Source organism: Lissotriton helveticus, chromosome 11 (assembly GCF_964261635.1).
Source record: "Lissotriton helveticus chromosome 11, aLisHel1.1, whole genome shotgun sequence".
Classification (NCBI taxonomy): domain Eukaryota; kingdom Metazoa; phylum Chordata; class Amphibia; order Caudata; family Salamandridae; genus Lissotriton; species Lissotriton helveticus.
The window spans coordinates 62851090-62865802 of record NC_136072.1 but is presented as its reverse complement, the minus strand read 5'-3'; the positions used below and the strand labels follow the sequence as shown (position 1 = coordinate 62865802).

Below are 14713 nucleotides of genomic sequence, written 5' to 3'. Positions count from 1 at the left end.
GGTTTTCTTATTTTGTATTTTTTTTTTAACAAAGTTTTAGATTTTTGGGGGGTTTTTTGAAACGCAAACTGAAATCCTGAACTTCAAAAATGTTCAACAGGAACAACAAAAACCTTAATTTAAAAAAAAATGATCTCTTTCTTGTGCACACATGCTCATTGATGCGCTTTTCAACAAGCACAAGACTTTGTTCAGAATATACAAGAATTTCGTTGCACTTGTTGCACCTCATGTGCACCTTCTTCAAAAAATGCCTCAGGTCCAGTTCAGCAGTTGAAGGAGATGGAGGTGGTGCCGATGAAGTGCTGGCCACAGCTAGTGGCAGTTGTGTGGCCAGGGCTCTACTGGATGCCTTCGCAAACTGCGCAGGGTGCACTTGCCTCACATGTCTCATCATTGTGTGAATTGAAAATTAATATTTTTTTGAAGGGTTTCCCCTAGAAAGGACAGTGTCACAAATTGTGCACGTGACTTTAGGTGCATTCACCTTCTTTAGTCCTTCAGGATATTTAAAAAATTGCCAAATAAAAGATTCTTTTACTCGCCGTTGAGGAGGTCGATACTGTCCATCAGAATCAGATGACGATGATTCCTGTCTGGCTGCCATTTCAATAATTTCTCTGAGAAGCTGGAGAGGGTCCTTCTTCCACGAGAATGAAACGGATAAAGAGGGAAATGTGTGGGTTTTTTGAAGATTCTAGAACTGAAACTACTATGAACAAATGAAAAGTGTTGTTTTTGAGTCACATGACTTGACTTGCGCGCTCGGGTGCGCGCACGTGGTGTGCGCACCCGGTCGCGCACGTCGTTTTAAAATTGCGGTCTGCCCGATTTTCATAAAAGTTTCAAAACGTAAAAAGGAGGCAAGGTAGAGACACCCTGACCTCCTAGACCTTCTCAAGGGGTCCCAGAAGAATCTCGATGGGCCAAAAAACCATTTTTTTTGTTGAAAAACAGCGAGGTGCGCGCACCCGGTCGCGCACCCAGTCTCAAAATGGCGTTCAACTCGATTTACATAAAAGTTTCAAAATGTGAGAAGGAGGCTTGGAAAACACTCCCTGACCCTCTAGGTATTCTCAGGGGGTCCATTAAGGACCCCCAAGGCCCAAAAAATCCTTTATTTTTTTTCAAAAAAGTTGCGAGGTGCGCGCACGTCAGGCGGGGTGCGTGCACCCGGTTGCGCACCTCAAAATTGAATTAAAACAAAAAAATCAAGTCATGTGACTCAAAAACAAGATTTTTCATTGGTTAATATTAGTTACAGATCTAGAATCTTCAAAACCCCACCCATTTCCCTCACTATTTGCTTTATTCTCTTGGAAGAAGCACCCTTTGTGGAGCTGGAGACAGAAAAAAGAACAGGATGGCAGAAAGACAAGAAACATCATCTTCTTCTTCTGACTCCCACATGGAATATCGTCAGCCAGCTAAGAAAGGGAAATCTTCATTTATTTGGAAGTTTTTTACTTTTCCTGAGCATCAAAAAAAGGTAAATGCTCCTAAAGTAACGTGTACCCTTTGTGGTACTGTTCTTTCAAGGGGAAACCCTCTTAAAAAATACTCTTTTTCTATACATACGATGTTAAGACATGTGAAAAATGTGCACCCTGTGCAATATGCCCAAGCAGCCACAAGAGCTGTGGCCCAGCAGATTCCACCAGCTGTGGCCACCACATCTACAGCTCCACCTCCATCGCCAGCAACAGCAGAAATGGACGTTAGGCCATATTTGGGACATGTGCAAATGCGGTGCATCAAATGTTTTGATATTATTGTTCATGGAGAACAGAGCCTGAATATAATTGAACGCATGATTCAGAGTCATAAATGCTCTGAAAGGAGATAATTTTTTTTTCTATTTTTCATTTATTTTGTTCCAGTTGAACAGTTTCCTTGTTACAGTTCTTGAATTTTCTTTTAAAAAAAACTCAAAATAAAAAAAAAATTTAAAAATATAAATCAACAAAAGAAAAAAAAACAGTTCTTTTCAGAACTCATTCAATTTTCTAAAAAGAGTTATATTCTTAAACACTGTGTCGTTCATTTTTTTGAATGAAAGTGTAGTGCATAAATGAGTGATTGAAATGACTGAGGAAAGGAAGGGACTGAGTGAAAGAGTGAGAAAAGGGAAGTATGGTGAGTGACAAAAGAGGAGTTGAAGAGTAACTGAAAAAAGGGGACTAAGAGTAGGGGAGTGAGTTAAAGGATCTAAAGAACTAAGGGAAGGCAATAAAGAAAGGAGAAAAAAACTACTTTCAGTGTTTTGATGTTGTATTTAAATTCATAATGAAAAATAAAGAATTTTACACATATTTTATTTAGGGGTTAGCATTTAAAAAACTTTGCAAAATTATCAAAAAAAACATAGCTTTTACACACGTTATAAAACCTTTGAAATTCACTAAAAAAACGTAGGTTTTACACACGTTATAGTTAGGAATTAGCATTTAAAAAACCTTGCAAATTCACTGAAAAAACCATAGGTTTTACATACGTTATAGTTAGGAATTAGCATTTAAAAAACCTAGCAAATTCATTGAAAAAACCATAGGTTTTATATCAGTTATAGTTAGCTGGACAATTTACTCATACAAAACCATTGAAATTCCCACGTTATAGTTAGTTGTACTCACTATAACTGGCGCGCCCGCAAAGCACTGCTAATGACGTCACATATTACATCACTCATGACATAGTCAGTGACATCACTCATGACATCACTGATGACATCTCAAATGACATCACTGATGACATCATCCAGTGAATGTATATCTTTCTGATAAAAAAAAAATATTTTATATATGTGTACCTAAACATCGATGGAAGAACAAGAACAAATGTCGATGTTATAGTCCGCTGTATGCATTTGAAGATTGGTGCTTGAAAATAAAACATCTTGCCTTAACTTCTGGATTCACTGGTCTCTGTTCGCCACTGGTTGGAGGTTCGGGATCGTTTGTTTGGATTATATATATATATATATATATTACAACATGTTTTCGCCGGGGAGGGTGGGGTCGCAAAAAAACGGAGTTCAGTCGCTGGTTTTCTTTTAAGTTGCTTTATTCACAAATCCATGGGGGGTCAAAAAACAAAACAACCAACGCGTTTCGTTGAACCGTGATCAAGGCAGCTGCAGAAACGCGTTGGTTGTTTTGTTTTTTGACCCCCCATGGATTTGTGAATAAAGCAACTTAAAAGAAAACCAGCGACTGAACTCCGTTTTTTTGCGACCCCACCCTCCCCGGCGACCGGGGAAAACATGTTGTAATTTGTGAGCGGCTGGCTCATCCGCAGGGGTAACGCGACCAAGGAAAAGCAGCGCCTACCGAAGGGGAAGGGAGCCAAGTGACTGATATATATATATATATATATATATATATATATATATATATATGTTGTGTGTTGTCTACATAGGAGAGCATGTTGATATCACCTGTGCGGATGATGTTGGCCAGAGGGATCATGTATACGTTGCAGAGAATGAGATGATAAACTCTGAGGCACTCTACAGATGAATTTGTGGGCTTCCAAGAAGAAGTAAGGTGCTAGACTGACAGCTTGTGTTCTATCTGATAAGAAGGATCAGATCCAGCGGAGAGCAGGTCATTGGATGATAATCTTGTGCAGCCGCTTGATGAGAATGGGGTGCGAGACATGTGTCAAGAGTGAGAACACTCCTGAATGTGAGTAGCAAAAAGAGATAAAGTGAGAAGGCTTCTCTGGCCACACAACCATAAATAAAGGTTAGTTCTGCCAAACCTTTGGACCTGCCCTTTTACCAGCTGGCAAATGTGTGAGGGATCCTCCTATTGGTTCATACAAGAGGTTATGGCTGAGCCTCATAGAGAGAAGAAGGCTGGAGTATGTGGAACACCCTACCTACTCCTATCAGTTCATACAAAGCCCACATGTAACACGTACTCCACTTCTGTAGCTGTTTTCATGTGAGAAATTGTACCAGGGAGGGCCCCTCGAGTACAAAACTTATGTCCATGTCCAAAACGTAAGTTCACTTTTGCTCCATGGCGCAATACTGCGTTGAGCTAAACTTCGGTTTGATGGCATCTTTGGCAGGCAACTCTTTGCAAAACTGGCAATGCACAGTTGTTCATCCTGCACATAATGCTGCAGTACAGTTTTTTATGCACCGCTCTGATGCATGAAAGATAGTAAATATGGGCCATGGTCTTTTGTCGAGCACCTAAATGGTTTTCTGGTTGTAAAAAGAGTCAGGGCTGGTAATGTATTCCTCAGAATTATGTGATACTTGCTGTGCAGTGCAACCCTTCCCACTGGTTAGATTGGAAAGATACCCCGGCTGAAGCATGTCATGAGAAGATGTTAATCAACAGAGTGCGAGGGGAAGTTGACACATCTGCTCAGGCAAGAGAGAAGCTTCTCCTTGGAGTTCACTATTCATTTATTTAGCATTGATATGAAATCTTAAATTGGCAGAGTAGTAACAATGCACTCATCAGAAAGTAGAAATTATAATGTCAATTGTTTGAAGACTTTTTGGTTTTGTCTCTGCAGATGGGAAAGATTTATGGGAATATTTTCACTATCTGGATGGGGGGAACGCCAATGATTGTGCTCCATGGGTACAAGACATTACGAAATGCCCTCACTACCCATTCAGAGGAACTCTCTGGACGTTTTTTGACACCTCTCCTAAAGGACCTAGTTGGCAATAAAGGTAAGGTTCTCACTGGGCTCTCCAAGACCTACCACAGAACATCTTTCAAGTGTGAGTGTTAGCCCAGTAATGTAGATAGCGATGAATGAAGCCTGTGCTTGCGTTTAGCATTAAAAGCTCTTGGCCCCTCTACATACAATGTTCCATCTAACTTTTTAAAACTTGTAAGTATGTGTATTTTATTTCTTGTCTCTATGTCATTGGTTTAATATTTGGAGAAGGAGATGACAGGAATTCAAAATGCTCCTCAAATAGTGTTAGGTTTGCTTTAATGCAGCAAAGACATCAATGTAAGGTAGTAGAACATGCACTACGGGGTATTCAGGTTAGTCAGGTTGTAGCGTGCCACGGAGGTGTTACTCTCTGGTCATTTGAGTGTTTTTATTGAACTCAATAGGAAGCGTTCTCTAGATTAGGGAACATCCCTCTGGGCACTGCTAGTGAAATCGCAACTGGAGATATTTAAATGGTCATTCAAATAAGTGTAATCCAAATAAAATGGTCCACACGAACGTGATGGTTGCCTGAAAGTTTTTTTAATCGTGCATGAATATTGCATGAACTTCATTCAACATTGAATGTTCAATTCTTATTATCCACAAGTTTTCAACTGTCCCAATGCATTTCGGGTTTCGGTCTGCCCTTCATCAGGGGGAATCTAAACGGAAAAATGTGTACTCAAATTAAATTCAATGAGGATCCACAGCGTGTGGGGGTTCTCTATCACATTGTGATTAGGAATATACGATCTGTATCCATGCATGTGCATTAGTTTAAGTTGCCGCTTAAAAGGCTATTTTAACTGAAACCTCCAGTTTTTATGTGCTTAGTGAAGGATTGTGACTTTTTCGGTGCTCGAAAAGTGACAAAGTGCAAAAGATGAAAGTCAACTGCTAAAAACGTCATACGGAGTGTACACACAACGCTGGTGCGGGGCCATCGAATGCTTATAGAATCCTGAACAGTTTAATCAAGGTGCTCGGAACTAAAACTAAGATACATGTGCATAATGTTAAAAGTCTTTAGAGACTGGAGATGGTTAAGGTGGTCAATAAAAGTGAAGGTTACAACAGACTTCAACCGCAACAAAGCTGCAGTTGGTTAGGAAAATATTAGGAATATACAGCTAGATTCATGAAAGAAAAATTGGCTCGCAAAGGGCCAGATTCTCAGAATCTGGCCCTTTGCGAGCGCAATTTTTGCATTTGGGATTCATCATCCCAAATGCAAAAATCGCTAATTGCGAAATCGCATATTTGCGAGGAATTGCATTTAAGGAATCTCTATTTGAGATTCCTTAAATGCAATTCATCAACCATTTTAAATTTGCTATTTACCACGAAGTCAGACTTCGTGGTAAATAGTGGTAAATAGCGAAAACTCAGAAAAATGCACTTTAGTGCATTTTTCTGAGTGGTATGTTACGTTATGTTATGTCCTTTGGACATGTGTGTGCGCAACATCTGGCTACATTTGCTTTTCAGGGGTGCTACAGGGTGTCCTTTGGACACCCCTGGAACCCTTGAAATCGCATCCTTATTTGCGATTAGAAAATTGCTAATCGCAAATAAGGAAGATGTAGGAATCGCAATATTTTTTGCAATTCCTACATGAATCCCGTTTTGCAAGTCCTTAATAGCGATTCCTTAAGAATCGCTATTAAGGACTCGCAAAACTGAATAATGATGAATCTAGCTGATAATATCAGTGCGATATCCTCTTACCTTTAGCGCATTGAAAGGTGTACGCGTGTTGATGCCCGGTGTGTAATACGGTTAGTGACTGTGTGAAACGCTATTAAAAATGGTGTACAAGTAACACAAACAACGGACTTCGTTTGTAATGCCATGGATGTTGCGCTAAAAACGGGTGCCTTCTTTGAAAATAGTGAGGTTTAGTATGAATGTGGTGAAACCCTGTGGGCGAAGGGGTAAAAATAATGTAAAGAACTCACGTTAGGCTGGAGAGTGTGACACATGATACAGAATTCCAAAGTAAAGATATCACAAAGCTAACATCAGAGATTATGGCATAAATCACAGGTAACATGCAAATTCCATTTGGTCATTTAGACCCTTTGGCTCCATGGCTTCTAGGAAATTAATCCAATAGTTCTCTCTTTGTCAGAGGAAATTGTTATTATCTCGCCCTTCTATTTTCTCTTCGGTTTCCAAGATGGTGAATTTTAATTGTGAGATATTGTGAATATTGTCATTGAAATGAGTAGCTACCACTGATTTGGTGTTTTTAGTACGGATGCTGCTTTTGCGTTCATGAATACAAGTTTTTATTTTCCTTTCAGTCTTGCCCATGTATATCAGGCCACATGGGCATTTGAGCAAATAGATGACGTTACTAGTATCACAATTCGCCGTTACATATAGACAAATGGGAGTACTTCTCCTTGGGTGCGGGATCATCGTACCTTTAATGAGGTTGTTACAGTCGCTGCAATTGTAACAGGGTATTGTCCCTTTGTATGGTGCTTTTGAAGGTCTTTGGTCAGGCCTGATTAATTCTTGAATGTTCTTACCCCTGGTGTATGCAAACCTTGGTGTGTCACTGAAAATGCCTTTAAAATCTGGTTCAAATGCTAGGATCGACCAGTGGGACCAGATTGATTGTTTGTAACGATGACTCATAGTAGAGCAGAGGTCTTCAAACTTTTGGATGCCGAGACCCCCCTGTCAACATTTTCAAGCGTAAGGACCCCCTCCTGACAAAAATTTCAAAACCTCTCGGTTATGAGGAAGGTGAGGACCAAATTATGCGACAGGCTTTACTAAATTGTGTGAGTAGAAAATGTAAATAATGTTCTGTGATGCTGCGTATTTTGGGATAGCATTGCTCTATTATTTAGAATTTCTTTAAATACAGTAATACTGAGGAAAGATTTCACCCCATCAGTACCAGTTTATAACCAAAATACAGCAATTAACATCAGAAAGATGTCTAATCAACCTCTGTGAAGGGCCTCCCAATGCGCAGGAATACGCGCTGCCACATTAGAAGCTCACCTGGCCATGGCCGGGAGCAGCAAGGGTGCATTCAAACCGTGGCGGTGTTGTGCAGAGTTAAGCAGTTTACCCATGCCCCTTTCCTCTCACCCCCTTCCTTCCATCCCTCTCTTCTCTCCTCTCCCAACCCCGGATCCCTCTCTCACCTTGCAGGCAGATGGTTATTAGCCCCAGGACACCTTTTGGTAACAGTATCGCACTACAAATGTAAATAATAGGCAGAAGCAGGGGATCCACTAGACCCGAACTTCGGGGGGGGGGGGAGTTTACTCACACTCAGTTCTGTGATGTGCATGGTACATCTTCTTTGTACCAGGCACTTTAACCTTCTGCACTGTGTGGGTGACAAGAGTGCCCATGTGACTGCACGGTGAGCAATGCAACAGTGTGAGAGTAGGGTCAAAGGAGTGACTGCAGGGTGAATGAGGTGACCATATGAATTTGGGTTCGGCTGTAAGTGCAGAGTGGGACGAATTAGTGCATTGTTAGTGATGGCCTTGTTTGAGTGAGCTACAGATTGAGCAGTAAGGGGGGGACAGGTGAGTGAAGTGTCACATGAGTGCAGGGTGAGAAGTGTGCTCGTGTGACTGCAGGGTGAGGTACAGAGTGAACAATGCAAGCGAATTTTTAGTGCAGAGTGATCACTGTGAGAGCAGGGTGAGCGGGCGAATGTTGTGAGTGCATGGTGATCAGTGTGAGTACATTGTGATCACTGTGAGTACATTATGATCACTGTGAGTGCAGGGTGAGTGGGTGAATGTTGTGAGTGCATGGTGATCAGTGTGAGTGCATTGTGATCAGTGTGAGTGCATTGTGATCAGTGTGAGTGCATTATGATCAGTGTGAGTGCAGGCTGAGCGGGTGAATAGTGTGAGAGCATGGTGATTGGTGTGAGTGCATTGTGATCAGTGTGAGTGCATTGTGATCACTGTGAGTGCAGGGTGAGTGGGTGAATGTTGTGAGTGCATGGCGATCAGTGTGAGCGCACTGTGATCAGTGTGAGTGCATTGTGATCACTGAGTGCAGGGTGAGCGGGTGAATGGTGTGAGTGCATGGTGATTGGTGTGAGTGCATGGTGATTGATGTGAGTGCATGGTGATCGGTGTGAGTGCATGGTGATCAGTGTGAGTGCATGGTGATCAGTGTGAGTGCAGGGTGAGCGGGTGAATACTGTGAGTGCATGGTGATCAGTGTGAGTGCATGGTGATCAGTGTGAGTGCATGGTGATCAGTGTGAGTGCATGGTGATCAGTTTGAGTACATGGTGATCGCTATGAGTGCATGGTGATCAGTGTGAGTGCATTGTGATCGCTGGGAGTGCAGGATGAACGTGAAAGTGAAGGCGAGAATGAGAAGTGAGTAGTCTGAAAGCAGGGTGCATTCCCAGAAACTTGAAGCGTAGGGTTTCAGATATAAGTTAAATTATTGCTACAATGGCATTAATCCGGGTTCGAGGGTGGAGGAAATAAATAATGTGCTGATCCTGCAACAAACTTCCAGTCTAATGATTAGGGTTACCAGCTCATTATTTTGATGGCCCAGAAATAAGCAGTCACCTACAGCTGTATTTTTTGCACTTCTCTGTGAATACTTAAAACAGCAAATATAAATAGAAAGCACTTTTAATTGTGTTCTAGGGATGCCTCAATGATCCATGACTAATAATTAAAGAGAATAAAGACAGAAAAGTCACATAACTAATGAATACATACTTTTTTATTTATAACTCAATTTAGTGTCAAGAGCAGGTCTCTGCAGGTTCTTTAAACAACACATAGCAGGCATGTTTCTTTTGGCAACCCAACTTTATATTTATTTTCATTAAATGCATTCTCACACTACAGCAGTAAGTGTAAAAATACAAATGTAAGGAATAGGCAGAGTGGGGGCCCAGGGGGTACTGGAACCGAAAAAAAACTAAGCTTTGGTAATCAGTTAACAAAGGCATGTAAATATGCTAATGGTCTTTAAAGACCTGTGAAAAACTGGGGCTGGAGATAAGACTCCAGACACTGCCCAGCCGAGGCCCCAGGAGCGCTGAAGCCCTGGGGGCCAGGGCAGAAGTGACACTGTGAAGGAGCGACCCCCTTTCCATCGCTCAACGGCCCCCCTGGGGGTCGCGCCCCACAGTTTGAAGACCCCTGTAGTAGAGTATTTGGATACTACTACCGTGTGCATGGGGTCAGATTTTTTGGGTTGTGTGAGCAGATCCGCTCTTGTTTTGGCCGTAATCCTCGTTTTAGCTTGGTCCAAGATCTTGGTGGGGTATCCACGTTGTTGGAATCGGTATAGCATGTTATTTGTTTGTGTCTGTAGATCAGCAGGGTCAGAAACTATTCTTTTGACTGGTAGGAGTTGTGAGAAAGGTAGATGATTTTTTAGTGAAAGTTGGTGAAAGCTCTGATAATGCAGCATATTGTTTCTGTCAGTTGGCTTCCTAATCATAGTTGTTGCCAATCGGTCTTTGTCTCGGATTAGCAATACCAACCCTGTGAGGAGTAGCGGGATCTAGACTTGAATGCTGCAATTCCTAATCTAAAAACGAGCTAGACAACCACTGGCTGTGTTATTTTATTCCATGCTGTGGGTCTGCTCACTTTAAAACCTGAACACACTGTTGCCTACTATCTACTTAGTTATAGAGGACCAACATGTTTCACAATCGCAAAGTCAGCCGTGTGAACACGAGTGTCTGGCGTTGTACCACAGTTACTTCATAGTACTTGATGAATGGTTTCACCAGCTATGCGGGACTGCCATGGGCAATTGCGCGGCTCTGTCATACGCAAATATCTTCATGAAACTCTTTGAAGAATCTCACATTTTGAATCAACCAGCCTGGCTTAATAATGGGAAGCTCTATCTGAGATTCATAGATGACATTTTCATGCTATGGGCTGGAACTGAACATGAGCTCTTGGATTTTCTCAAATCCTGGAATCTGGTTAATGATCGAGTTCAGTTCACTTGGAACTACGACAGAGAGTGCATTCATTTCTTGGATGTTAAAGTTGAACGACGTGCTGGGAATGTGACCACCACCATTTTTCGTAAACCCACTGATCGCAACTCCATCTTACATCACCAAAGTTTTCACCGACCCTGATTGAAACAAAATTTACCTCTTTCCCAACTGATGCGTGTTAAACGCATAGCGTCTTCAGAGAACGTCTGTCAACAGGAAATGCTGAACATGGTAGACAGATTCAAAGTTCGTGGTTACCCTCAACCGATACTGGATGAAGCAATGACCCGTTGTGGCAACATGAATCGTGTTAACCTTTTACAGGTCAGACCAAAAATAGAGAACCCCCGGATGGTAGTGGTTTCCAAGTACTCTGCTATGAGCAACCAGTTTCGAAAAATCATTTCAAATCATTGGTCCTTACTCAGTTTGGAACTTGATTTCCAGGGAGCCTTCGCACTGCCACCATTATTTGCATACACTAGGGGACGCAACCTGAAGGAGATGTTGTCAAAACCTAGGGAGCAGGATCTGCTGGCAACTTACAAGGGACTCAGACCGTGCTACAACTGTAGCAATTGTAATAACTGTATTCTAGGGAATGTTACAAACCATCCTATGAAAGGTCATCCTATTAAGTTACGAGTGAATGCTACCTGCAATTCGGCTAATGTGATTTACTTGTTAAAGTGTCCCTGTGGGAAATGTTATGTCGGTCACACGGAAAGAAAAATCAGAACACGGTTGTTGGAACACAAGAGCAACATCAGAACAGGCAACACCAAGTCCTCTGTGGCAGCTCATTTTCTTGAACAAAAACATACTGTAGCCCAGTTGAAATTTCTGATATTGGAGCAAGTAAAACCAACTCACAATAACAAAAACACTTTACTCAAAAGAGAGAACTTTTGGATCCGCTTCTTGGCGACGATGCAGCCATACGGATTGAACGACAGGATGGAATTCCTGTGTTATCTTTGAACTGTACATTATTTGCTTAAATACCATGTCTTTATTTATGCCCTTATTAACTTGTGCATTTTCACCATTAATTTTTAATTTTTTCCCATTGTTATGGACGGATCAGATTTTTTGTTAGGCATTTCGTGCACACCGCATGTTTTTACTCGGGTTTTTAAGTGTCAGTACACTGTCATCGATTCTTTGCACATTCGGTTTCTAACACCACTCTAAGATGGCGCCGACGAACTTTGTTTGTTTAGTCCGTTTTCTGTCTTTAACACGCACACCTCGCGTTTACTAACCCCCACGGACACTTCGTATTTTTCAATGCTGAACGCTGGTTGTATATCGAGGGAGTCCCCGGACTTCTCATTATGTGAGTACCTCCTGCGAGGATGACTGTAACTACCTTGACTATTTTTTTTTTTTTTTTGTGTAAGACTTTTATTTCACATTGTCACAGAGTTATTATACATTCACGTCGCCTACAACCAGATGTGGCCGGCACTTTTGTTTGGGTGGTAATGATCATAATGCTGTACTTACACGGCCCATCAGCCGACAACCATAAGGTCCGGCGGCGTGTCAATGTTGTGACGTTCGAGTGTGCAATTTGACAGTGTGTTACGTTGTTACAATGACATTTATGGTCTTACATTTTTTTCATTAATGGTCAGCCTCCGTAACCTGGAGGAACAGTTCAATACAACCCCTAATAAACTTGAAGCACTGCATCACAGCATTCTCCCCCCTCCACCACTTCGTCGAGTAATCTCCCATTCTAACATTCGGTTAGTGTCAATTCAGCACAGTCTGTGATTCCCGGTTTGCCTCGATCGTTACCAGGTATTGTCTAAAGGGCGCCCAATAGTCTCTGGGGCGCGAGCCCGCAGGCAGCTCTTCCTCATACGTGGCTAGCGTGTCGCAGCAATATGCCAAGTCCTCTAGCCAGCTTTTCACCCTAGGTTTCAGTTTACTGTTCCAATGCAATGACACTCTCCTTTTCGCCATGAGCAGGGCAATGACGCACAATCTCCTCCTCTGCGCTTTTAGCTGCGGCACCAATCCTAATAGACACACCTTGGCCGTGCACGGCAGTGTCGCCCCCAGCATACCGTTAATGGCCTGGATCACCTGTACCCAGTACTGTGCTACCAAGTTGCAATGCCATGCTAAGTGCATAAAGTCAGCATCTTCCTGCCCACACCTCACGCAGTTGGAGTCATCCCTCAAGCCATATCTGTGCAACCTGTGGGGCGTGTGATACACTTGATGCAAGTATTTATAGTGGATGAGTCTTAGATTGCCATTCGGTGTCAGCATCCCCGTCAGTGCACAGGAAGTCTCCCATTCCACGTCCGTGAGGTTATCCCCCAGCGCAGCGCTCCATCTGTCCCGGGCCCGCTCAGTGGTTCCTCCAATGTGTGCCTGCGCGCTGCTGTAGAGTCTGGAAACCAAGTGTGAGGTAGTGGGAGTGGTGAGAATTAGTTGCAGAGGGGCTAGTGTCTGTGGCTCGTCAGGGAATGTCGGGTAATATTCCTTCACCGCCCTTTGTAGTCTATAGTAGGTGAAGCTAAAGAGCAATGTCGGATTTTGAATATAGCTCAGCTCTTGGAGTGTGACAAACTTCCCGTCCTTGTATAGATCGCCCCACCTATCTATGCCAGCGTGTTTGAGCAGGTCCATACCCACTTGTTCTTGAGTGACAGACACGGCGGGATGGTGAGCTAGTGGAAGTGCTGGTGCGTAGATTGGCGTGCTGTGCGCTGTTCTACCTAGTAGTCTCCATGCTTCAATTGTGGCATTTACCGGATTTATAGCATGTGCGTGCAATCGTGGTCTGCTGTGGGGCAGAACGCTTGTCAGCGGGATCGGGTCTGCGTCACCTTTTTCCACCGCCACGTGTGTCAGGAAGGGTATCTCGTGGAACCAGTAGTGCGCGAATTGCGCCTGGGCGCAGAGATAATAGAGGTAAATATCTGGAACCTTGAACCCACCTTTTGCAAACGGCAGTGTCATAGTTTGTAAATCTATCCTGGCCTGTTTCCCCGCCCATATCAATGACAGCATGAGTGATTTTATTCTGCGGAACACCTCCGCGGGGGGTTTAATGGGTATATTGTTGAACAGGTACAGAAATTTTGGTAGCAGTACCATTTTCACTATAGCGAGTCTATCCGCCAAGGACAGCGGTAGCCCAACCCATCTTTTAATTTTGTCTTCCAGCGAGGATATGACGCGTCCGTAATTAGTGCGGATAACCAACTCCGGATCCCTGTGGAACCAAACTCCCAGATATTTAGTCGGCTCGTCCTGCCATTCCAGAGGATAGTCTAGTGCGGCAGGCTTAGTACCGTCAGTTAACGCCAGTATCATGGATTTGGACCAGTTAATTTGCAGCCCTGAATATTGGCCATATTTAATATATTCCCGCAGTAGTGGGTTGAGTTGTTGTTCAGGGTCTTTTACATAGAGAACCATGTCGTCAGCGTATAAAGATATGTGTATGGGCCGCGTTGGGAGCTGAATGGCCGACTGATGGTAGTGTTGCCTAATCTTACACGCCAATGGCTCGAGTACAAGGGCGAACAGCATTGGCGAGAGTGGACATCCCTGTCTGGTTCCGCGTTCTATGGTAATTGGGTCAGAGAGGTGTTTATTGATCCGGATTCGTGCTGTAAGATTTGTGTACAGCACGGTAATCCAGCCTGTAAACAATGGCGGGAAGCCCATTCGTATCAGTACTGCGTGGAGGAAAGGCCAGTCAATAGTGTCAAAAGCTTTGGCTGCGTCCAGTAGGACCGCCACCGCCTTTATGTCCGGGGCTAGGTAGTGTGCCAGTGCAAACAAGGTGCGGGTGTTATGCGTGGTTGATCTGTCCGGGATGAACCCAGATTGGTCAGGCCTGATCAGCAGCGGCATGAGTGGCTTCAATCTGTCCGCCAGTAGACTCGCTAGTATTTTGGTGTCAACATTTATCAGCGAGAGGGGGCGATAGGAGTCGCATTGCTCCTCGTCCTTTCCTGGCTTCAAAACGGCAATTAGAAGCGCCTCTCGCATTGACGCCGGC

The 14713-nt window shown here is 43.2% G+C and overlaps 1 protein-coding gene across 1 annotated transcript in view; it reads left to right on the top strand.

The window, feature by feature from the left end:
- Nucleotides 1-14713, top strand: part of LOC144791189 (cytochrome P450 2J6-like) — a 175707-nt gene that overhangs the window by 18819 nt on the left and 142175 nt on the right. Inside the window, exon 2 of the mRNA XM_078665833.1 lies at nt 4537-4699. Coding sequence (XP_078521959.1) covers nt 4537-4699 — 163 coding nt within the window. The remainder of the gene's footprint in view (nt 1-4536; nt 4700-14713) is intronic.